The sequence below is a fragment of the Coregonus lavaretus genome (assembly GCF_964263955.1).
Source record: "Coregonus lavaretus genome assembly, chromosome: 1".
NCBI lineage: Eukaryota > Metazoa > Chordata > Actinopteri > Salmoniformes > Salmonidae > Coregonus > Coregonus lavaretus.
In genome coordinates, this window is record NC_139988.1 from 29,663,332 (window position 1) to 29,689,318 (window position 25,987).

At 44.6% G+C, this 25,987-nt stretch overlaps 1 protein-coding gene across 2 annotated transcripts; it reads right to left on the reverse strand.

Moving 5' to 3' along the window:
* Positions 1-3,850: 3,850 nt before the first annotated feature.
* LOC311134717 (eukaryotic translation initiation factor 4E-like) lies at positions 3,851-25,638 on the reverse strand. 2 transcript variants are annotated; one of them, XM_084168488.1, is made up of 7 exons: positions 25,558-25,638; positions 23,734-23,834; positions 9,848-9,943; positions 9,424-9,487; positions 6,410-6,523; positions 5,902-6,041; positions 3,851-5,048 (listed from the first exon to the last, which is right to left on the reverse strand). In XM_084168488.1, the coding sequence occupies exons 1-7, from the start codon at positions 25,573-25,575 to the stop codon at positions 4,934-4,936; spliced, it is 648 nt and encodes a 215-aa protein (XP_084024614.1). In that variant the 5' UTR covers positions 25,576-25,638; the 3' UTR covers positions 3,851-4,933. The 2 variants fall into 2 exon arrangements, with proteins under 2 accessions (XP_084024614.1, XP_084024613.1); XM_084168487.1 differs by having other exon boundaries at positions 25,543-25,625.
* Between the last annotated feature and the right edge of the window lie 349 nt (positions 25,639-25,987).

Below are 25,987 nucleotides of genomic sequence, written 5' to 3' on the forward strand. Positions count from 1 at the left end.
GAAGACCAATACTTGTGTAATTCTCAAAAGTTTTGACCACGACTGTACATACATCGGAGGGGTAGGGATCGATCTGGATTTCAACACAGAGCAAAAGTAGATACTGGGTGCGTTTCAGATACAGATTCTGTGCATTTTATAGGGAGATTATATGACGTTCATACAATATGGTTCCTGGGATTGTTATTAAACACTTCTACAGGCTTTGTACAGATCTGATTATCTATTCAGACCAGAGGGGTATACTACGATTGAAGCTAGATCTACCCAGCGTTTTCTAAAGCTAGCCAGTAGCCAGCTTCACATTCCAGCCCAGGCTTCATCTGTAGAGACCCCCAACTCTGCTAAAACCAATGACAACTACGTGCCGTTTTCAAGGGATTGTTAAATAAATGTTATAACAATTTGGTTTTAAATAATATCATCACCTCTTGAAGAGCATAGTAGTCAGAACTACACATTTCTGATTATTCCACATGTATCTCTATCATCAGTTATACAGCAATTAACTGCATGCTTTTCATGATCAGTAAACATCAATTGATCCTCACCCTGGTAAAGTTGTGACTACTGTCATCACCACTATAGATGGCAAGCAAATAGCCTAGCCATCTAGTTCCCCTGAAAGTTAGCTTGTGTGATCTGTTATTAGCTAATGTAGCTAGACAATTTGACGTGGTCCATCATTCAATGTAGCCTATCATGTCTGTCAACAGAAATCGTGATTAAACACTCACAATGTTGAAAGGGGGATAAAATAATGTTAGCTAACTTCGCTAGGTAGGCCTACGTTGGTTGGAGAAAAAATTACATTAGGTCTACTTAACTTACCACTATGTTTAGCAAACTTTACAAAGTTTCTACCGGCAGCTTGCAATGTAAACATTAGGCCCATCAGCTACAGTATATCGGCAAATGCGCCCTTCTGCTGGCAAGCAGTTGTCAATAGTTTTAGCAGAGCTTGGATTCTGCTTGTCAAATCGAACGCTCTGCACCTTATTGTGACGTTTTATTTATAACGACCTCTAGACGTACTCTTGCAGGCTTGTAATTGCGCGTTCATGTCGCACGTGGCTATTCGAGCGCTGAACTCTTCATTGAGACTATAATGACACATCAATCCATGGGCAAGTCGGTGCCACATTTTCATTTGTGCCAAATCCAAAATGAAAGACAAGTGATCTTGCAAATTTCGCAGACTATGTTGTGAAATAGGGTTGTTGAAGTGCCGTCTTTATTTTATTACTTATCGATAATGCCTATCGTTAGGTCTTTGGCATGCTCCTATCAATAAAATATTTGTATTAAGTCATACACAAGTTTTACTGTGTGTCAAGTTTCAAATGCATTCTGTCATTACTAAATGTGTAATGTGATAGGTATTTTAACATTACAAATGTTTATAACACAAAGAAAACATGTTTTATATTTTTTTATTTAACCTTTATTTAACCAGGCAAATCAGTTAAGAACAAGTTATTATTTACAATGACGGCCAACCAAAAGGCAAAATGACGGGGGCTGGGATTAAAAATGTCCAGTAATATGGTCAAGTGCAGCAAAGAAAGACCTAGCAAAGCTGCAGCTGGCTCAAAACAAAGCAGCATGCCTTAACCTTAACTGCACATACAGAACTAACATCAACATGCATGCCAGTCTTTCCTGGTTGAGCGATTAACTGCTTCTCTTCTAGTTTTTATAAAAAATATAGTGATGAAAATTCCAGATTGTATGCATAATCAAATAACATACAGCTCAGACAACCATCCATGCCCCACAAGACATGCCACCAGGGGTCTCTTCACAGTCCCCAACTCCAAAATAAATTCACAGCAATGCACAGTACTATACAGAGCTATAATTGCATGGAACTCCCTTCCATCTCCAATTACTCACGCAAACAGCAAAATTACCTTTATCGTATTTACAATTTGTGTGACTGTTGTCTATCAATGTTTGTTACTTGTCGTGTTTTATGTTTTTCTGTAGACCCCAGGAAGAGTAGCTGCTGCTTCAGCAAAAGCTAATGGGGAGCCAATTAAACCAATAATCAGACACCTCATTCAGGATAAATCAGGGCTAGTTCTAAAGGATTCGTTGCCATAGAAATGTACCTGGCTAAAAGGTGAGCCACTTTCGTGGTTATCCCGAGTTGAACTCAGAGTTGACCAAAGTTACCTCACTAACTGCTCAAACCACGTATCAGTGCATTTGGAAAGTATTCAGACCCCTTGACGTTTTCCACTTTGTTACGTTACAGCCTTGTTCTAAAATTGATTAAATAAATGTTCCTCATCAGTCTACACACAATACCCCACAATGACAAAGCGAAAACAGGTTTTTATAAGTTTTTGCTAACGTATTAAAAATAAACATAACTACCGTATGCAATGAAACTCGAAATTGAGCTCAGGTGCATCCGGTTTCCATTGATCATCCTTGATATGTTTCTACAACTTAATTGCAGTCCACCTGTGGTAAATTCAATTGATTGGACATGATTTGGAAAGGCACACACGTCTATATAAGGTCCCACAGTTGACAGTGCACGTCAGAGCAAAAACCAAGCCATGAGGTCAAAGGAATTGTCCGTAGAGCTCCGAGACAGGATTGTGTCGAGGCACAGATCTGGGGAAGGGTACCAAAAAATGTCTGCAGCATTGAAGGTCCCCAAGAACACAGTGGCCTCCATCATTCTTAAATGGAATAAGTTTGGAACCACCAAGACTCTTCCTAGAGCTGGCCGCCCAGCCAAACTGAGCAATCGGGGGAGAAGGGCCTTGGTCAGGGAGGTGACCAAGAACCCGATGGTCACTCTGACAGAGCTCCTCTGTGGAGATGGGAGAACCTTCCAGAAGGACAACCATCTCTGCAGTACTCCACCAATCAGTCCTTTATGGTAGAGTGGCCAGACGGAAGCCACTCCTCAGTAAAAGGCACATGACAGCCCACTTGGAGTTTGCCAAAAGGCACCTAAATGACTCTCAGACCAAGAGAAACAAGATTCTCTGGTCTGATGAAACCAAGATTGAACTCTTTGGCCTGAATGCCAAGCGCCACGTCTGGAGGAAACCTGCCACCATCCCTATGGTGAAGCATGGTGGTGGCAGCGTCATGCTGTGGGGATGTTTTTCAGCGGCAGGGACTGGGAGACTAGTCCGGATCGAGGGAAGGATTAACGGAGCAAAGTACAGAGAGATCCTTGATGAAAACCTACTCCAGTGCGAAAGTTCACCTTCCAACAGGACAACAACCCTAAGCACACAGCCAAGACAACGCAGGAGTGGCTTCGGGGCAAGTCTCTGAATGTCCTTGAGTGGCCCAGCCAGAGCCAGGACTTGAAACTGATCGAACATCTCTGGAGAGACCTAAAAATAGTTGTGCTGCAATGCTCCCCATCCAACCTGACAGTGCTTGAGAGGATCTGCAGAGTAGAATGGGAGAACCTCCTCAAATACAGGTGTGCCAAGCTTGTAGCATCATACCCAAGAAGACTCCAGGCTGTAATTGCTGCGAGGTGCTTCAACAAAGTTCTAAGTAAAGGGTCTGAATACTTATGTAAATATGATAGTTCCATCTTCTTATTTTGAATAAATTAGCAAACATTTATAAAAACCTGTTTTTGCTTTATCATTATGGGCCATTGTGTGTAGATTGATGAGGGAAAAAACAATTTAATCAATTTTAGAATAAGGCTGTAATGTAACAATGTGTAAAGTCAAGGGGTCTGAATACTTTCCGAATGCACTGTATATGGTATAGGGCTCTGACCTATGCATAATCTGTATATTGAACGCACCCCCATGACACTAAAGGAAGTGATGCTAAACAGACAACACAGAAAAGGAGACAGCGTTGTTCTGGTTTTAATGCAAAGCACAACCTTTACTTGAAAGAAGGTAATATACATCCTGGAATTACAGATACATTATGAGCAAAATCATTTCACGATGGATAGATATCCCTTTTTTCTCCACTCGCACAGGACCCAGAGAGAAGTGCGAAATGTTCTACAGTTTGTTAGGAAGAAAACAGTAAGAAGCAGACCTAAAACTTGTCCTGGCATCTTTACTTAGTATGATACACTGTAAAAAATGTTCTATATTATTAAGCAGTAGTCCACGACGTTAACCTCAATAACAAAAACAATTGTAAGGAACTTTAGTTTTTTCATGGTTGTCCTCCAACTATGTAGTTCAACTGCAATGCATATATAATAAATGCATGTAAGGGAAACAAAAGTTCAAAATAGTTATACAAGAAAAGGATCCACAATCCCAGCATGGCTGAAACTATAGTGGCCTTTCTTCTGTTACCACTACTATTCTTTTACAAGAAAAAATATAAGATACCGTTGTCTTATCTGCAATCCCTTCTCATGCCAAACACCTCCAACTAAAGAAGGTTAAAACGCTGGTTGCCCTTTAAAATCTGCTGAATGAATGAATGAATCTCGTCTACTTTTTCTATCCTGGGTGGGTTGGTGAGAAACACTTTTCATAACAGTGAATGATCATAAATGAGAAGAGGAAAAGGTTTTACAGCTAAGAACGGTGTCGGTCTTTTCAAGCCTTAAACGACAGATATTCTCCTCAGTTACGTTAGTATGGGGAAAGCCACTGGTATTATTAGTTACATATACTCTCCAATTCTAAAATTAACTCATTTATTTAATGATCTTCTAGGTCAAATCCCACAGCTTCAGCTGACGCAGCCCTACTTTCTTTCCTTCCTCTTCTTCCCGACCAGAACCGGCGGTTAGCCAGCCGGTCCATCGGGTGTTAGTGAGGAGCTCTAATTTTGTACACGTTTCAACAATTCTCTCGTCTGTAAAAAGGAAGGACACTAACAGTAATTGACAACTGAAAATAATGAATGTGTTGTTGATGCAGGGGGTTGCTAGTTGAGCTGAGATGGGGGTAGGTGTTGTTGATCAGACTGAGTACATGTTCTTGGTGGTGGAACCACTCTTGCTAGACGTGTCATCGTGTGACTGGTAGCCAATCAGGAGCTTGATGGGGATACTCAGGCGCTCTTTATACTGTTGTCTGGAGAGAGAGATGAGGGAGATAATATTGAATAGGGTCTCAGTACAGTCTTACATGCATTGTCTCCACCTAGTGGGGAACTAGAAACAGTGCAGTACCGTTAGTCTCAGAACTGATGGCATTTCTGCCAACTACACACTTTTTGCACTCCCGGGGTAACTTGAAGGAAAGCCTTTTCAATTGAAACGTTTTTCATTTGAATAACATAAATATCATTATCTTTACTTGTTCAATACACATACTATACAGAATGCACATAGACAGAAGTCGCTTATGTGCCCAAATGAAATGTGTAATTGGTGGATAAAAGAGTGTGTGTGTGTGTGTGTGTGTGCATGAGACAGAGTGAGATTCTCAATTTGATTTTTTCAACTCCTTGCGTCCTTTCCTCAGTCCTTACCTCCTTTTGAAATAGGTCAAAGGTAAGCAAGAGGAAACTTAGAAACAAATGCGCTAGTATGAAATTAGACTCCTCTTCTAGTGTTTCATTAGGCAAATGACGTTTACAGGTGTGCAATCCCAAAATACATGTGTAAAGTGGTAAAAAGAAACTAGCTAGATGTGCTAGACATATTTTGATAAAATAATAAGTAGCGTTTCTAATCAATGTTCGCACACTTTTCTCCTTCTAGAAAACAACTGCTGTTTCAAAGGGTGTGTGGCTGATTTCAAAACTCTTCCGCGGTAGGATACAACTGAGCATCCTCCGCTGGAGGAATGCAATCGAGGATAGGAAGAAAATCCTCTATTCACTTATTAACAAAGTGACCACTTATCCGTTTCCAAGCCACAGAGGAGTGGAGGAAAGGACAGACTTTTCCCCAATTGACAAAAGGCCAGAAAGATAACCTACCCTATTGTCACGATGGCTTCCTTGTTCTGACAGTTCCCGGTCCAGATGGCTATTTTATCTCCCTTGGGTCGGATGTTGACCACCGCTCCACACACATCTTCACTGGCCTCGTCAAACGACTCACCAATTAAACACAACAGCTACAACACACACAAATCACACATCAAGTACGGTACATGATACTATGGAATTAATAAAATGTTCTTTACGTGTTAAGTTGCCCTCTAGCGATCCGTCCCATACAGAAGACTATTTGACAATACTCTGGAAGTATAGTCATGGATAGTTGCAGCAGGGTTGTGTTCATTAGGTACCATACGGAAGAAAACGGACTAAAAAGATGCAGGGACTACCTGGACCATCGCAAAACGGGAAACATTCTAAAACATTTAGCAATGGAAAACAAAAATGAGCTTTGAGTTCAGGTAGTCCATCCTTGTTTCAGTCCCATTTTCTTCCGTTTGGTGCCTAATGAACAGGACCCAGGTTTAAGGATAATGATGCTTACCGTCTCCATCCAGTAGCGGTCGAGGTCGATTTGTCTCTGCTGTTTGCTGAGGGTCATCAGCCACCTCCCGCCCAGCTTGTTCTTGTCATCCTCCCACATCGGCTTCACCCCATCCTGAAACACACAGAGAGCGGTCGGGAATGTTAGCTAATTTGACCCCATCCTGAAACACAGAGAGCGGTCGGGGAATGTTAGCTAATTTGACCGCAATGTACATGTTGGGCAGGGTTTCCGTTAGCCGGCAAATTTTTAGGCATGTCTTACCTTGCTTCAAAGTAGCCTATAGGCAAAATCCGAGTTACAGTTCATAAGGAAATCAGTCAAATAAAATAAATTAATTATGCCCTAGTCTATGGATTTCACATGACTGGGAATACAGATATGCATTTGTTGGTCATAGATACCTTAAAAAAGGTAGGGGCATGGATCAGAAAACCAGTCAGTATCTGGTGTGACCACCATTTGTCTCATGCAGCGCGACACATCTCCTTCGTAAAGAGCTGATCAGGCTGTTGATTGTGGCCTGTGGAATGTTGTACCACTCCTCTTCAAGGGCGGTGCGAAGTTGCTGATATTGGCGGGAACAGGAACACGCTCTTACACGTCAATCCAGAGATCCCAAACATGCTCAATGGGTGACATGTCTAGTGAGTATGCAGGCCATGGAAGAACTGACCATTTTCAGCAACCAGGAATTGTGTACAGATCCTTGCGACATGGGGCTGTGCATTATCATGCTGAAACATGAGGTGATGGCGGCGGATGAATGGCATGACAATGGGCCTCAGGATCTCATCACGGGATCTCTGTGCATTCAAATTGCCATCGATAAAATGCAATTGTGTTTGCTGTCCGTAGCTTATGCCTGCCCATACCATAACCCCATCGCCACCATGGGGCACTCTGTTCACAACGTTGACATTAGCAAAGCACTCATCCACACGACGCCATACACGCTGTCTGCCAACTGCCCGGTACAGTTGAAACCGGGATTCATCCATGAAGAACACACTTCTCCAGCATGCTGATGGCCATCGAAGGTGAGTATTTGCCCACTGAAGTCGGTTACGACGCCAAACTGCAGTCAGGTCAAGACCCTGGTGAGGACGACGAGCATGCAGTTGAGCTTCCCTGAGATGATTTCTGACAGTTTGTTCAGCAATTCTTCGGTTGTCTCAAAACTTGAGACATCTGTGGTATTGTGTTGTGTGACAAAACTGCCTTTTAATGTCCCTTTTATTGTCCCCAGCACAAGGTGCACCTGTGTAATGATCATACTGTTTAGTCAGCTTCATGATATGCCACACCTGTCAGGAGAAATGCTCACTAACAGGGATGTAAACTAATTTGTGAGCAAAAAGCTTTTTGTACATATGGAACATTTCTGGGATCTTTTCTTTCAGCTCATGTAACATGGGACCAACACTTTACATGTTGCGTTTATATTTGTATTCATTGTATATCATCATTCGCAATGGATGTCAAAAGAACAACACTCCCCTTCATTTCCGCGCAGCAGACCAGGTACTTCTATGCGTGCTCAGGCGCGCAGGCTCCCTCAACATTATCAGGACAGGGAAACCAGGCATGCTCAAAAATAGACACATCTCCTAAATGATGGTTATGAAATAAACCCAAACTTGTTCCTCACAAGTGTAGCGGGTTGTGAACTCTGCAAACAACTTTTCCACTCCAAGAATGAGAACGGTAAATTAATGTAATTAATACATGCATTAAAAGGCCTCCCCGTCCCCGCAGAAGGACTTAAGCCTTTTGGTAGGCAGTCTTTGTAAATAAGAATTGGTTCTTAACTGACTTGCTTAGTTAAATAAAAGGTTAAATAAAAAATGTATGTAACCAAATTGGGATTAATAGTACATTTACTACTGGTGACATATGTAATGGGGAATTGGTTTAAAAAAAAAAAATCGAAGTGCAAATAATTCACACAATGAATTGACAGGAGACAGCTGAGACATTCTGGCGAGAGACTCGCCTATCTCTTCGCCACACACCACTTCCCCGTCTTGTTTCAACATTAAAAATTATACTCAAGACACATTATCTTCACTGACAGCTGCAACTCAATAACCAGCTAGGCCTATTGCCATGCCACGCGTGCTGCCCAAACGGCGGGCTTTCCAAATAGGCCTACGAGCTATTTTTTACAATAAACAAATTATCCTTGATTCCTCTGTGGCTAAGTCATGCTTTCTGGTGAAGCATTTTGAATGATTTCATTTATTTCTGTATAGACAGGAGTAATTATATAATTTTGGCAAATGTATTTCCATTTACTTCCCTATTGGACCCACCGTTATGCCATTTCTCTCCTGTTCTACTGGTTTTAATAGCAACTTTCTTTCGATGTCCAGAAGCAAAAGGAACAATCCTAGTCATATTAGCAACCCATCCGGTTGTTGCATCTTTAGATTCCCCCTCTTTCTAAGTTTCTAACAGAGATTTTCATCTCTGTCACAAATGGAACCACTATCAGGTGCGCTGTTTAGAATGGTGTTTTCCCAGGTGTGCTGTTTAGAATGGTGTTGTCCCACAAATTGCATTTTGGCAAATGTTTGAAAATGAAGTTTTATTGTCTGCTTCATTACATGAGTTGCATGTTCTGTTAAGATGCATTAACATAATCTAAATGTTATTTCTGTCATTCTGATCACCGTGGGTGGACGCCCTAATGGGTTATGAACCCAATACATATGGGTCCGGTACATTTCTCAAATGGCTGGTAAATTACAATCTTCCCGGACATGTTGTCCTAATGGAAACCCTGATCCTGGGCCCGTATTCATAAAGTGTCTTACAGTAAAAGTGCCAATCCAGGATCAGTTTAGCCTTTTAGATCATAATGAATAAGATTGAATGGACAGGGGAAACCTGATCCTAGATCATCACTCCTACTCTGAGATGCTTTATGCATTCGGGCCCTGATGTTTTCATTTAACAGAACAGCGACAAGTCCTCTGAAGGGATACTGTTTGTTTCAGAAGTGAACTTACCTTAAATAAGCAGTAGTCACAGCCGAAGCCTAACTTGCTGGGCTGCTGTATGTGGTTATATAATCTACAAACACAAAACCAAGAGACACACTTAAACACAGGCCTATATGCAACAATATTAGACACTATGATTATAAATGTCCTGTTCCATGTCATTCTCCATGTCATTCTCCATCATTTCTATTTAGAGATAACTAATGAGGCACATTCAGGGCACAGATAGCAATGCATTGCATAGAACTGCCTCAGTCCTTTACTCCACATAATAGAAACTTGTTTCCATTCTGTACAATGCATTTATAGCTGCAAATTAACGTTCCGCCCTGCTAAATAGAATAACCCCCTTCTTTCCACTCTGTCATGGTGATGTCATAGCGTGGAGAGGTAAAAGAGGATGAGGAGGAGGGAGAGGACGAGTACTCACGCCCAGAAGTCTTCCACTGTGTCAAACTTTGCGATGAGACGGAGGTTCTCTGTCCAGCTTTTGCTCTTGTCGTTTTTGAAATACCACAGGGCCCATCTGAGGAGAGAGGACACAGTCAGAGATTCTCCATCGTGCTCCCCAGCACCCATAAACAGAGCAGGTTGACGTTTATTGTCATGAATCTTGCCCTGGAGGCAGAACTAGGGCTGTTGCGGTGACCATATTACCACCACACCAGCAGTCATGACCGCAGTAAAATTCCATGTGACCGTTGAGTCACGGTAATCTCCTTTTATGCACTCTGGACATGCGTTTGTAGTACCCAACTCGCTAACAACCGTCAGGTTGCTAATGGCCTGGTACTCAGTGCTCAATTGTCCCTCGAACCACTCTGACAATGCAATTGCAATCAAAAATCACTTCAAACACTTATCAAAACAGTATCATGCTTTTAAAAAACTCACCTCACTGTGATTGAGCAATTTGAAGAAATAAGTTCAACAACAGGTTGAAACTGAGTGGAAAATATGGCCGTTGTGGATGTTGTTAAAGCCTAACACAATGGAATGGACAGTGCTTTCTAAGGTGACAATTAATTCAAAATACCCATACGCATATTAGAGCTTATGCATACGCATAGCCCAGACATATACGCAATCCTGTGAGAAAGCACAGTTTTGATGGTTGCCACAACAACAACAACAACAAAAAGCGCTCCTACTATATTTATTTCTCAGCTGCTCATATTAATAACATTCTCCGCTATAAAACTGGAGTAGCATGATTGAAAAAATAAATACATGCGGGAAAGCGGCCTCCATTCGCTATTCGAGTGCCTCCATTCGTTATTCGAGTGCCTCCATTCGCTATTCGAGTGCATACGGATGACGTCTTTTTTCCCCTGCCCCTGTTCCTGCTCATCAGAAGATCCTACACGTAAAACAGTATGCCATTCCTCTAGTGGAATGAGCCTGTAGGCCAGCAGGAGACTGAAGACCCTTTCTTGTGTAGGCCAAAGCGATAGCCCCCACTACCAGTGGGAGAGGCGCTATTTAGTGAGCACTTTACCCGTTGATGTTCCGGAGAGGAAAACGGTGGGGGATAAAAAGCTACCAGCTCAAGGGGAAGACAAAGATGGGTTAATAATCTTAGGGATAAAGGCGGGGTTAGGCCGCAATGATACCCTATCGTTACCGGGTGCAAATTGTGCACATGATGAGTACACAGAGTGCGTGAATGTCACTTACACGCTTGGTGGAGGCCAGTGCTAGTAATAGTGCTGTGTTAAATGAAAGCATCTTCACCTCCACCTGATCCAGGGGCTCAAAAGGCTGTTGGCATAGAGCATCAAAAACAACTGATAAGTCCCATGACGGGGCAAGCTGTTCGGACACCGTATGCAAACGACGTGCACCCTTCATAAAACGGGCGACAAGGGGGTGTTGCCCCACTGTCGTGCTCCCAAAACCCACATGACAAGCCGAAATAGCTGCCAGATACACAGCACCAGTCAAAAGTTTGGACACACCTACTCATTCAAGGGTTTTTCTTTATTTTTACTATTTTCTACATTGTAGAATAATAGTGAAGACATCAAAACTATGAAATAACACATATGGAATCATGTAGTAACCAAAAAAGTGTTAAACAAATCAAAATATATTTTATATTTGAGATTCTTCAAAGTAGCCACCCTTTGCCTTGATGACAGCTTTGCACACGCTTGGCATTCTCTCAACCGGCTTCATGAGGTAGTCACCTGGAATGCATTTCAATTAACAGGTGTGCCTTCTTAAAAGTTAATTTGTGGAATTTCTTTCCTTCTTAATGCGTTTGAGACAATCAGTTGTGTTGTGACAAGGTAGGGGTGGTATACAGAAGATGGCCCTATTTGGTAAAAGACCAAGTCCATATTATGGCAAGAACAGCTCAAATAAGCAAAGAGAAATGACAGTCCATCATTACTTTAAGACATGAAGGTCAGTCAATCCGGAACATTTCAAGAACTTCAAGTGCAGTCGCAAAAACCATCAAGCGCTATGATGAAACTGGCTCTCATGAGGACCGCCACAGGAAAGGAAGACCCAGAGTTACCTCTGCTGCAGAGGATAAGTTCATTAGAGTTAACTGCACCTCAGATTGCAGCCCAAATAAATGCTTCACAGAGTTCAAGTAACAGACACATCTCAACATCAAATGTTCAGAGGAGACTGCGTGAATCAGGCCTTCATGGTCTAATTGCTGCAAAGATACCACTACTAAGAAAGCCCTCCTGTAGCTCAGTTGGTCCTCCTGTAGCTCAGTTGGTAGAGCATGGCGCTTGCAACGCAAGGGTTGTGGGTTCGTTTCCCACGGGGGGCCAGTATGAAAAACGTATGCACTCACTAATTGTAAGTCGCTCTGGATAAGAGCATCTGCTAAATGACTAAAATGTCAAAATATATATTTTTTAAAAGGACACCAATAAGAAGAAGAGACTTGCTTGGGCCAAGAAACACAATCAATAGACATTAGACCGGTGGAAATCTGTCCTTTGGTCTGGAGTCCAAATTTGAGATTTTTGGTTCCAACCGCTGTGTCTTTGTGAGACGCATAGTAGGTGAACAGATGATCTCCGCATGTGTGGTCCCACCGTGAAGCATGGAGGAGGTGGTGCGATGGTGCTTTGCTGGTGACACTGTCAGTAATTTATTTAAAATTCAAGGCACACTTAACCAGCATGGCTAACACAGCATTCTGCAGAGATATGCCATCCCATCTGGTTTGCGCTTAGTGGTACTATCATTTCTTTTTCAACAGGACAATGACCCAACACACCTCCAGGCTGTGTAAGGGCTATTTGACCAAGAAGGAGAGTGATGGAGTGCTGCATCAGATGACCTGGCCTCCACAATCACCCAAACTCAACTCAATTGAGATGGTTTGGGATGAGTTGTACCGCAGAGTGAAGGAAAAGCAACCAACAAGTGCTCAGCATATGTGGGAACTCCTTCAAGACTGTTGGAAAAGCATTCCAGGTGAAGCTGCTTGAGAGAATGCCAAGAGTGTGCAAAACTGTCATTAAGGCAAAGGGTGGCTACTTTGAAGAATCTCTCTTGATTTGTTTACCACTTTCTTGGTTACTATATGATTCCATATGTGTTATTTCATAGTTGAGGTCTTAACTATTATTCTACAATATAGAAAATAATAAAAATAAAGAAAAACCCTTGAATTAGTAGGTGTGTTCAAACTTTTGACTGGTACTGTACCTTCATAGTAGAAAAAGCATTTCCTTTGTCTATTATTTCCTGTAGAAACAACAGGATTACTCTGACAGAGCACTGGAATGGCACGGTCTGTGATTTAGTGCACATTCCTCAAACACGCGCCATTTACAATCATAAAAGGACCTGGTGGATGAGGCTGTAGCTCTCTGAATAGTCGAAATGACATTTTGGGGAAGCCCGGCAGTGTTCAAGTTCAACCGTTCACGGGCCATGCCCAGAGTGCCAACTGTTCTGGGTGAGGATGGAAAGTCACCCTGTGCAAATGGCACAGTAGGTCCTGACGCGGAGGGAGGGGCCACGGTTGACCGCATAGTAGTTGAGTGATCTCCACTAGCCAGTGTTTCTCTGGCCAATGTGGTGCTATTAGTATGAGAAATAGACCCTTCTCCTGCACCCTGGCTAGGGTGGGGGAAATCAGGGCCAGCGGGGGGGAATGCATACAGTAGGACGCATGGCCACTCGTGTGCCAACTCGTCTACTCCCATCGGTGCATCCCGATCCCTCAGGGAAAAGAATAGTGGACACTATTCTCCAGTGATACATAAAGATCCACTGCTGGAATGCCGAAGTGCATCCAAACCTGATTGGATACCTCTGGGTGGAGCTTCCACTCCCCATATAGCGGGTTCCCTCCTGGAGAGTAAATCGGCCCTCAGATTCAGTACTCCCGGTACATGAGTAGCTCTCAGTGACTGGAGTGGCACACCGCTTCACATAATCAGTCTGTGTGCCAGTGTGTGTAAGTGAGGGGATCGCAGTCCCCCTTGTCTGTTTATGTAAGCCACAACGGTGGTATTGTCTGTTCTGACTAGAACATGACGACCCTCCAGAAATGGGAGAAACGACTTTAATGCTAGGGACACTGCAAGGAGTTCCAGGCAGTTTATGTGAATAGAACGGAGATGGGTTCCCCACACCCCGTTGACCGTTCCGCCCTCGTGGGTTGCACCCCAACACGAGAGAGACACGCCCGTCGTGACTACTTTTCTGGATAAAACAGTGCCCATCTGGGCACCCTGTGACAGAAACGTTGGGTGTCTCCAGGAGTGCAGTGCTACCATGCAATCTATGGAGATCTGTACATGGTGATGTAGAGGAGATAGAACTGCGCTTGGGGGAGGCCGTTTTCACCTCTCTGGCGATGGGGACACCGCTAGGCCATCCGCTTCTTCCTCCTTACCCCCTGGGTGGGGTTAGGGGCCAGCTGGCTCCTTGGTGCCATTGGTGAGAAGGGAGGCTTCTTAGACCAGGGGCCCTTAGGGTCCAAGGTTCTCTGTTGCCCTGGGCTCGCAGCCTGGGGGGCTGGGCGTCTGGGGAGCTTAAAAGCTGAGGGGGGTCGACCTGCTGCAGCCTGGGCGAAGGTGCGGCGAGACACAGGAGAGGCACTGGGCTGTGTCTTCCTGGGCAGACAGAACTGGAGGGCTTCACCCTCCCTCTTTTTCTCCTCGCACCGTTTCTGCATCATCTCAACGGTGGGACCAAAAAGGCTTTTAGGGTCTACTGGAATATCCAGCTTCTCACTATCAGACACCGTGGATAGATTGAGCCATCGCGCCCTCTCCTGGTATATCATGAGCCCCATCGCTCTTCCTGACGTCTGTACGGCGGCTTTAAGCAGACGCAGGTTGAGGTCTGTGGCAGTGCAGATCTTGTCTCATAAACCCGGCTTTGGTGTGACCGCTATCTCCTCCTGTAGCTCTGCTTGTTATGCCGAGAGCATGGAGGCGGTGCTGAGAGCCCACACCGATGTGGCAACCGACCTGTAGACCTTCTCTGTCGCGGAGGACTGGAAGCGCTCGTACTTGGTAGGTAAGGTGGGGCCAGTCGAGGTCACGGAGGACTTCTGGCTGGGGTGTAGATGGGAAGCCACTAGGGATTCAATGGGGGGCATGTGGGCAAGCCTAATCCTTTCCATGTCAACACAGTCCAACACCGACCCACCTTGGACAGGGTTTTTGGAGGAGAAAGGTGTACTCTAGGTACGGGTAACCTCCTCCAGGCATTCTGAGAAGACTGGTACTAATTGCCTGGCCGCCCGTTTGGCTTTGGGTAGCCTCACCCTCGTAGTGTGACGTGGTGGTCTCTGCTACTGCATTGGCCCAGGGAATTACCAGTTTATCCGCAGCGCGTTTGCACACATCCTACAGGTCCACACGAGAGCTGGTGGGGATGGTGCCTAGCCTGCGTGTCCGGTTTCAGATTCCTCGGCAGGAAGCTTGGTGGCCTGAGGGGTAGAAGGAGTCTTGGTCTCCGTCAGATGATTCCGAAAGGAGGCTGTCAAAAAACCCTATGGAGTCGTTGTCGTCTCCAATCAGGAAGCCTGGCAGGGAGGTCGCGAGGTCGTTGCTGGAGTCCTCCAGCAACAGCGGGGCAATGGCTTCGAGCTGGTGGCCCCAGCTAGCGCTAGCCGTCGCTCCTGGATTCCCCGTGGGGATATCCATGGCCTCTGATGAGCCATCAGGGATGCCAGGCCCCATGTTAGGGTCCTGTTGACTCAGGCTAGCTTGGCGTGCTAGCCTGCGACGGAGGCTCTTCACAGTGAAGAGGGCACAGTGTGGAAAGGAGCTGGGAGAGGCTAACGCTTCCTCAGCATGTTGCAGCCCAAGGCAAGCAGAGCACACCGAGTGGGTGTCCTTGGCCGATATATTTCCACAGGAGCAGAGTCGTGCCGGGAGCTTCTCCTCGTTTGGGGTGGGAGATGCTTTTGTTGCCATAGCTGGGAAGCTATGTTTTTAGCTGTCAGAAAAAAAACTAGCATGGTAGGCTAGTCAGATAACCCACTAAATCGCTAGCCATCTCCGACCGTGGCACTCGGTGTGATGGCCGGTTACCATTTCTGAAAAGACAGATTAGAAAAGATAGCTTGGTGTAGCTAGTAAAAACGTATCTTGTCAAAGTAAAACCACAAAAGCTAGCTAGCGTAGTGGCTAGCTTGCTAACGACTAGTCACAGTTTGGATACAGCCAACTTGGTCGTGAACAAGTTAGCCGTGTTACAACTGTACCTGTTCCTCCCTCTAAGAATTTTCCTCTAACTATAGTGAAGGAAAAGGAAAATTGCCACCACCGCACAGTCCCTAGAATAGCGCCCGGCGAGCGAGTTGTAAGCTCATGTCTGTGAACAGTTGAGCTAATTTTGGAAAATGCAGTCGTGTCGAGGTAAGCTTTCTGATGAAAAGCGAGAAGAGGTGTTTGATAACTCAGAGACGCTGCAGTCTGACCTTTTATAGGGTATGAGGGACACCCTTCCCCGACGCACACGTCTCAACGATCCGGCCAATCATGGCTGGCGTAGTGTAATAAAGGCTTCTGACGAATACGCTGGGGGCGTATCCCATAAGTGAAATCCTGAAACAAATACTTGAAAGAACAAAGCGCAAGCTTTTTTAGTAACTTTCTCAAATCATCAATAGTGTTGAGAAACGAGACGATGCGTGCCATGACTCGTCTGGAGAACCAGGGTGAGGTCACAGACAGACTTGTAAACAAACACTAATGTGTCACTTGAAGTAAAGCCATAAACAGGAGGAAGAGGTTGCACAAGGCAGTGTTTGGCCTTGTTTTTTCTCTGGTGCAAAGCCACCCCAAAGTAACATTCAGAGAGCTTCAAAGAACTAACACCAAAACCAATAGAATCTTTAATCCACTGGACTAAGAATGTTTTTCAAACAGGAAAAAATACCAGAATCATGGAGTTTTAAAGCATCAGACCGGCCCAGAATCGGTGATTAGGAGGGACAGCCTCCACCTGAGAGGCAGGGCAGAACAGACGGAAAGGTCTAGAGAGGGTCTACTGAGGCAGTGCTCTATGTCAGCAGTTCTAACCAGCCTGCTGTACTGCCTACAGTAGTCTATGGCCTGGCGCCCTATTGAATAGACAGCCACTGGATGGGATGTGGTAGAAGAGACAAAAGTGGTGATATCACAATGTCAATGCCACATCTGTAGAGCGGAAGTATGATCAGCTTTGTTCTTTATCTAGGTTTAGGGTTAAAGCCAGCTGTGAGAATGTAAAGGGAAATACGGATAACAACATTTTGGGAAAAAAGTGTTTTTTTGGCCTAGTGAGCATGACCCTAGTATCCCATCTGGGTCGTGTTCATTTGGGCACACAATAATAACATGTTTTAAAATATCTTTAAACTGAAAACAAAACTGAGTGTTTCTTATTTGACAAGCTCAGCTCTGTCCTTTTCTTTCCATTTTGTGCCTAATTAATAAACACGACCCTGGTGTAAACAATGAGCAGCAGGTGTGTTGTAATCAGCAGCCAGTTATCAACAACGTAGAACTATTGTACCAAACAAGCACTGCTTCCACCCCAAACTTCTACAGGACACGTTCCGAAAGTATTCAGACCACTTGACCTTTTCCACATTGTTACGTTACAGCCTTATTCTAAAATTGATTAAATAGTTTTTTTCCCCCTCAATCTACACACAATACCCCCATAATGACAAAGCAAAAACAGGTTTTTAGAAATGTTTGCAAATGTATTTTTTTTATTTAACCAGGTAAGCCAGTTGAGAACAAGTTCTCAATTACAACTGTGTTAAAGCAAAGCAGTGCGATAAAAACAACAGAGTTACAGATGGGATAAACAAAACATAAAGTCAATAACACAATAAAAAAATCTATATGCAGTGTGTGAAAATGTAGTAAGTTATGGAGGTAAGACAATAAATAGGCCACAGTGCAAAATAATTACAATTTAGTATTAACACTGGAGTGATAGATGAGCAGAAGAAGATGTGCAAATAGAGATACTGGGGTGCAAATGAGAAAAATAAATAACAATATGGGGATGAGGTAGTTGGGTGGGCTAATTACAGATGGGCTGTGTACAGGTGCAGTGATCGGTAAGCTGCTCTGACAACTGATGCTTAAAGTTAGTGAGGGAGATAAGAGTCTCCAGCTTCAGAGATTTTTGCAGTTCGTTCCAGTCATTAGCAGCAGAGAACTGGAAGGAATGGCGGCCAAAGGAGGTGTTGGCTTTAGGGATGACCAGTGAGATATACCTGCTGGAGCGCATACTACGGGTGAGTGTTGCTATGGTCACCAATGAGCTAAGATAAGGCGGGGATTTGCCTAGCAGTGATTTATAGATGACCTGGAGCCAGTGGGTTTGGCGACGAATATGTAGTGAGGGCCAGCCAACGAGAGCGTACAGGTCACAATGGTGGGTAGTATATGGGGCTTTGGTGACAAAACGGATGGCACTGTGATAGACTACATCCAATTTGCTGAGTAGAGTGTTGGAGGCTATTTTGTAAATGACATCGCCGAAGTCAAGGATCGGTAGGATAGTCAGTTTTACGAGGGCATGTTTTGCAGCATGAGTGAAGGAGGCTTTGTTGCGAAATAGGAAACCGATTCTAGATTGAACTTTGCATTGGAGATGCTTAATGTGAGTCTGGAAGGAGAGTTTACGGTCTAACCAGACACCTAGATATTTGTATTTGTCCACATACTCTAAGTCAGACACGCCAAGAGTAGTGATTCTAGTCGGGCAGGCGGGTGCAAGCAGCGTTCGATTGAAGAGCATGCATTTAGTTTTACTAGCGTTTAAGAGCAGTTGGAGGCTACGGATGGAGTGCTGTATGGCATTGAAGCTCGTTTGGAGGTTTGTTAACACGGTGTTCAATGAAGGGCCAGATATATACAAAATGGTGTCGTCTGCGTAGAGGTGGATCTGAGAGCCACCAGCAGCAAGAGCGACATAATTGATATACACAGAGAATAGGTCCAGACAACAGGCCCTCCGATTTGATACACTGAACTCTATCTGAGAAGTAGTTGGTGAACAAGGCGAGGCAGTCATTTGAGAAACTAAAGCTATTTAGTCTGCCAATAAGAATGAGGTAATTGACAGAGTCGAAAGCCTTGGCCAGGTCGATGAAGACATCTGCACTGTATTGTCTTTTATCGATCGCGATTATAATATCGTTTAGGACCTTTAGCGTGGCTGAGGTGCACCCATGACCAGCTCGGAAACCAGATTGCATATCAACTGAGCTACATCCCTGCCGGCCATTCCCTCCCCTACCCTGGACGACGCTGGGCCAATTGTGCGCCGCCCATTAGGTTTAACAGTTAGGATCTAGAGTGTCACCCCCTTTGAAGAGGAGGATGACCACGGCAGCTTTCCAATCTCTGGGGATCTCAGATGATACGAAAGAGGTTGAACAGGCTAGTAATAGGGGATGCTACAGCTTCGGCGGCTAATTTTAGAAAGAAAAGGTCCAGATTGTCTAGCGCAGCTGATTTGTAGGGGTCCAGATTTTGCAGCTCTTTCAGATCAGCTATCTGAATTTGGGTGAAGGAGAAGCAGGGGGGGGGGGGGGGGGCATGGGCAGAGCTGGTGGCCGGGGTAGGGGTAGCCAGGTGGAAAGCATGGCCAGCCGTAGCAAAATGCTTATTGAAATTCTCGATTATCGTAGATTTATCGGTGGTGACAGTGTTTCCTAGCCTCAGTGCAGTGGGCAGCTAGGAGGAGGTGCTCTTATTCTCCATGGACTTTACAGTGTCCCAAAACTTTTTGGAGTTAGCGCTACAGGATGCACATTTCTGTTTGAAAAAGCTAGCCTTTGCTTTCCTAACTGATTGTGTATATTGGTTCCTGACTTCCCTGAAAAGTTGCATATCGCGAGGGCTGTTCGATGCTAATGCAGTATGCCACAGGATATTTTTGTGCTGGTCAAGGGCAGTCAAGCCTGGGGTGAACCAGGAACTATATCTGTTCTTAGTTCTGAATCTTATTTAAGATGGAGAGGAAAGCACTTTTAAATAACAACCAGGCATCCTCTACTGACGGAATGAGATCGATATCCATCCAGGATACCCGGGCCAGGTCAATTAGAAAGGCCTGCTCGCTGAAGTGTTTTAGGGAGCATTTGACAGTGATGAGGGGTGGTCGTTTGACCACGGACCCATTACGGACGCAGGCAATGAGGAAGTGATCGCTGAGATCCTGGTTGAAAACAGCGGAGGTGTATTTAGAGGGTAAATTAGTCAGGATGATATCTATGAGGGTGCCCATGTTTACGGATTTAGGGTTGTACCTGGTAGGTTCCTTGATAATTTGTGTGAGATTGAGGGCATCTAGTTTAGATTGTAGGATGGCCCGGGGTGTTAAGCATATCCCAGTATAGGTCACCAACAAGTACGAACTCTGAGGATAGATGGGGGGCAATCAATTCACATATGGTGTCCAGGGCACAGCTGGGGGCTGAGGGGGGTCTGTAGCAAGCGGCAACAGTGAGAGACTTATTTCTGGAAAGGTGGATTTTTAGAAGTAGAAGCTCAAACTGTTTGGGCACAGACCTGGATAGTATGATAGAGCTCTGCAGGCTCTCTCTACAGTAGATTGCAACTCCGCCCCCTTTGGCAGATTTATCTAGACGGAAAATGTTGTAGTTGGGGATGGACATTTCTGAATTTTTGGTGGCCTTCCTAAGCCAGGATTCAGACACTGCTAGAATATCAGGGTTGGCGGAGTGTGCTAACACAGTGAATAACTCAAACTTAGGAAGGAGGCTTCTGATGTTAACATGCAAAAAAACAAGGCTTTTACGGTTACAGAAGTCAACAAAATGATAGCGCCTGGGGAGTAGGAGTGATACTGGGGGCTACAGGGCCTGGGTTAACCTCTACATCACCAGAGGAACAGAGGAGGAGTAGAATAAGGACACGGCTAAAGGCTTTAAGAACTGGTCTTCTAGTGCGTTGGGTACAGAGAATAAAAGGGGCAGATTTCCGGGCGTTGTAGAATAGATTCAGGGCATTATGTACAGACAATGATATGGAAGGATATGAGTACAGTGGAGGTAAACCTAAGCATTGGGTAACGATGAAAGAGATAGCATCACTGCAGGCACCGATTGAGCCGGTCTCCGCGTGTATGGGGGGTGGGACAAAGGAGCTCTCTGAGGCTGGTTGAGCGGGACAGGGGGTTCTACAGTGAAATTGTATAATAAGAACTAACCGGAACAGCAATAGGCAAGGCATATTGACATGGGAGAGAGGCATAAAGCAATCACAGGTGTTATTCGAGAGAGCTAAGACAATAACTGGTAATGGCGACGAAAGTTTGGGCCGAGGCTAAACAGATAAACAGGACAGATAAACAGGATGGGGGTACCGTGTAAAGGAACAGTCCAGCAGGCATCAGCTGTGCAGCTGAGTGATCATAAGGTCCAGTGAACAGCAATAGGTGAGTCCGGGAGCAGTTCGAATGGCTGCTACAGCACAGGCGAGCAGGAAGCACGGCTGTTGATTGCGTGTGCAACGGGAAGCCTGTTGAATCCACATCAGACGATTATGTCAGCAGACCAGTCGTGATGGATCGGCGGGGCTCCGTGTCGACACTAGGAGGTCCCGTCCGGTTGACAGAGGTAGATAGCCGGGAGATGGGCCTGGCTCGAGGCTAGCTCAAGGCTAACTGGTGCTTGCTTCGGGGGCGGTGGTGATTAGCCAACAACATCCATTCGGTTGCAGCTAGCTAGTTGCGATGATCCGGTGTTAAAGTCCAGTGATTGTGATTCCGGCAGAAAAATCCGATATGTTCTTGGTCGATAGCGTGCTGTGCAGAAAGTGCAGACTGGCCGATAATAGTCCAGGCTAGAGCTGGCTGGTAGGTCCTCTGTAGCTCAATTGGTAGAGCATGGCGCTTGTAACGCAAGGGTAGTGGGTTCGATCCCCGGGACCACCCATATGTAAAAATCTATGTGCACATGACTAAGTCACTTTGGATAAAAGCGTCTGCTAAATGGCATAATATTATATTATTATTATTATTATTATTATTATTATTATTATAGGTAGTGCAGGCCACGGACAATGGCGAAAACTGCTAACGGTGGCTAATACCAAGTAGCTAGTTAGCTGGCTAGTTTCAACCGGAGGTTCTGGATAAAAAGGTAAAATAAATAATAGAATCCGTTCCACATTGGGTGAGGCGGGTTGCAGGAAAGTATATTTAGTTGAAAGATGAAAAGTGTGATTGAGAAATATATACGAAAGAGAAAACAAAAAAATGGCTATTTACATAGACACAATAGAGTACACGACCGCACTGCTACGCCATCTTGGCCTAAAAAAAATTAAAATGAAATATCACATTGGCTGTGTGCTTAGGGTCGTTGTCCTGTTGAAAGGTGAACCTTCTCCCTAGTCAGAGGTCTGGGGAGAAGGTTCTGGAGCAGGTTTTTAATCAAGGCTCTTTCTATACTTTGCGCCGTTCATATTTCCCTCGATCCTGACTAGTCTCCCAGTCCCCACCACTGAAAAACATCCCCACAGCATGCCACCATCCCATTGCTTCACCGTAGGGATGGTGGCAGGTTTCCTCCAGACGTGACGCTTGTCATTCAGGCCAAAGAGTTTAATCTTGGTTTCATCAGACCAGAGAATCTTGTTTCTCCTGGTCTGAGAGTCTTTAGGTGCCTTTTGGCAAACTCCAAGCGGGCTGTCATGTGCCTTTTACTGAGGAGTGGCTTCCGTCTGGCCACTCTACCATAAAGGCCTGATTGGTGGAGTGCTGCAGAGATGGTTGTCCTTCTGGAAGGTTCTCCCATCTCCACAGAGGAACTCTGGAGCTCTGTCAGAGTGACCATTGGGTTCTTGGTCACCTCCCTGACCAAGGCCCTTCTCCCCCGACAGCTCAAAAAGAGATCCTTGATGAAAACCTGCTCCAGAGCGCTCAATACCTCAGAATGGGGTGAAGGTTCACCTTCCAACAGGACAACGACCCTAAGCACACAGCCAACACCACACAGGAGTGGCTTCGGGACAAGTCTCTGAATGTCCTTGAGTGGCCCAGCCAGAGCCCAGACTTGAACCCGATCGAACATCTCTGGAGAGACCTGAAAATAGCTGTGCAGCAACACTCCCCATCCAACCTGACAGAGCTTGAGAGGATCTGCAGAGAAGAATGGGAGAAACTCCCCAAATACAGGTGTGCCAAGCTTGTAGCGTCATACCCAAGAAGACTTGAGGCTGTAATAGCTGCCAAAGGTGCTTCAGCAAAGTACTGAGTAAAGGGTCTGAATACTTATGTAAATGTGATATTTCCATTTTTTTATTTGTAATAAATTAGCAAACGTTTCTAAAAACCTGTTTTGTTTCGTCATTATGGGGTATTGTGTGTAGATTGATGAGGGAAAAAAACGATTTAATCAATTTTAGAATAAGGCTGTAACCTAACAAAATGTGGAAAAAGTCAAGGGGTCTGAATACTTTCCGAAGGCACTGTAAGTCTTACACAGCTACTGTATACCACCTGGGTCAGAGAAAGTCAGCTATTTGGTGGAGATTCCACTGTAGTGAGTCACGGGATACAGTGGCAGACTAGGCAGCCTCTCTGTATTAACCTATGGTGAATAATATGGCAATCACTGACAGTAGATTCAATGAAGAGACATTCTATCTCTTCTAGTTCTATCTGTTATGCTATATAAACCATGTATTCTGCAACGTAATAGTTTGTTTCGGGCCACCTTTGTCACTGATTGTTGCATGTTCTGACTACCACAAGAATTTGTCTCACTGAAAAATGCACTAATTGTAATGCACAAACACAGAGACAGACAGAAGCACACACTCCAAACTGTGTCCATACTTATTTTGCAGGGGGTGTTTGATGTACTGCTCAGAACCAGGGACCACAGGTGGTGGAGTGAGGATTACTTCAGGTTGGGGCTCTTCTGTTTCAGGTGTATTCTGGATGGGATGACAGCAAAAACATGAATCAGTACAATATAAGCTGTTTGCAGGAAATCTGACAATAACAACATCCTTAGACCCATCTTGCCAATAGTTCTTAACATACGCAATCATATCAAAATCAAGGATAATCATGGATACTAACTACTACTGATACTAGATCAATACTAAATATGCATGTATCCACCCATGTCTGACTTGTACATACAATTTTGATTCAAGCCAAACCTAGAATTTTAAAGGTCCTGTCTGCCATTTCTACTACTGAATGATGCATACATTTTACATTTTAGTCATTTAGCAGACGCTCTTATCCAGAGCGACTTACAGTTAGTGAGTGCATACATGATTTTTTTTCATACTGCCCCCCCGTGGGAATCGAACCCACAACCCTGCCGTTGCAAACGCCATGCTCTACCAACTGAGCTACATCCCTGCCGGCCATTCCCTCCCCTACCCTGGACAACGCTGGGCCAATTGTGCGCCGCCCCATGGGTTTCTGGTCACGGCCGGCTACGACAGAGCCTGGATTCGAACCAGGATCTCTAGTGGCACAGCTAGCACTGCGATGCAGTGCCTTAGACCACTGCGCCACTCGGGAGAGAAATGGTTTGTCGAGATCGGTGTGGAGGAACTTGACTGGCCTGCACAGAGCCCTGACCTCAACCCCATCGAACGCCTTTGGGATGAATTGGAACGCAGACTGTGTGCCAGGCCTAATCGCCCAACATCAGTGCCTGACCTCACTAATGTTCGTGGCTGAATGGAAGCAAGTCTCCACAAAAATGTTCCAACATCTAGTGGAAAGTCTTCCCAGAAGAGTGGAGGCTGTTATAGCAGCAAAGGGGGGACCAACTCCATATTAATGGCCATGATTTTGGAATGAGATGTTCGACGAGCAGGTGTCTACATACTTTTGGTCTTGTAGTGTACTTCAGTTGACTGGGTGACTCACTCACTACCTAGCTAAACCACTTTCAAACACTGATGTTGGCCTCTAGCAACCGAATTCATCAATGTCAGAGTATGTCGTATAGCTAACGTTAGCTAGCTAGTTTATATAGCTAGGTAACGTTAGCTAAATCAAATTGGGAACACCATTTAGTTAACGTTAGCTAGTTAGCCTAGTAGGAAGCTAATAATTAGCTAACTAGTTAGTAACAGATATTCGAATAGTTAATGATGGATCGGTTGCAAATTCATTACATTTGGCCCCAGAACAGGTAGTTAAATTTGGAAAAATCGTCCGATTCAAATGGTCTAGGTAGCCCCATAGTCCCAACGTTAGTTAGCAAGTTAATGTAAAACCTTGCTAGCGCAGCACGGACACACGTGTCCAGATGTCACCAGTTTTTGATTCGTGTAAATAAATCCGATCACAAATACGATAATAAATATGAAAGGACACAATTAAAGTGATAGGTAGAGTAATGTATCGAAGTATATTGGATTAAAGAGCCAAGTGTGAACCACCGATGTCCAGTCCCTCGTCACCAATGCCACCCCCTAAATCCATCGCTAACGTTAGCATCCATTGCTGAGCATGTTGGAACCAGACACCCGAGACTTCACAGCTCCCGAAGCCAAATATTCAATTGAAATCGGGTAGATTTGACTGCCATAAGATTGAACTTAACGACATAAAAACAGGATGGCTTTTATTTTAATTTTTTAGTCGTGTAGGTTCCACGAAATGTCCATGTACCTCAATCTCGCTTACCGGCTCCGAAGTCGCCATCTTGCCTGTCAAAATTATCTTGTCTGTTTCGCGCTAGTGCGTCACGAACCACTAAAATAATCTACGGAAGCCGAGTAAGCCCATTTCTTCTTCTTCAGTGGGGTTTTATCGGCTGTTGGCATCCAACGTTATGGTGCATTAACGCCACCTACTGTACTGGAGTGTGGGCCAGAGACAGGGAGAAACTAAAGATAACAAAATATTTGAGACTATATCTAATGACGTTCTACTCAATATATTCTTTAAACTAATGTCCTGTATCCCCTTCTCCCTCATACTAGATCTCATCCTCTCTCTTTCCCTCTGATACTGCCCACACTGTAGCAATACATGCTCCACGGTCTCTGTTTCATGACAATAATCACACTTTCCTGTTGGATGCTTTCCTATCAGTTTTAATGTCTTATTCAAC

Coding starts and splice junctions, on each gene's coding strand:
- LOC311134717 (XM_084168487.1), bottom strand. CDS start 25,575: ATGGCGACTTCGGAGCCGGTAAGCGAGATTGAG. Junction 23,835..25,542: donor AGCCGGTAAGCGAGATTGAG/GTACATGGACAT, acceptor CATCCCATCCAG/AATACACCTGAAACAGAAGA. Junction 6,042..6,409: donor ACCGCTACTGGATGGAGACG/GTAAGCATCATT, acceptor TGTGTGTTGTAG/CTGTTGTGTTTAATTGGTGA.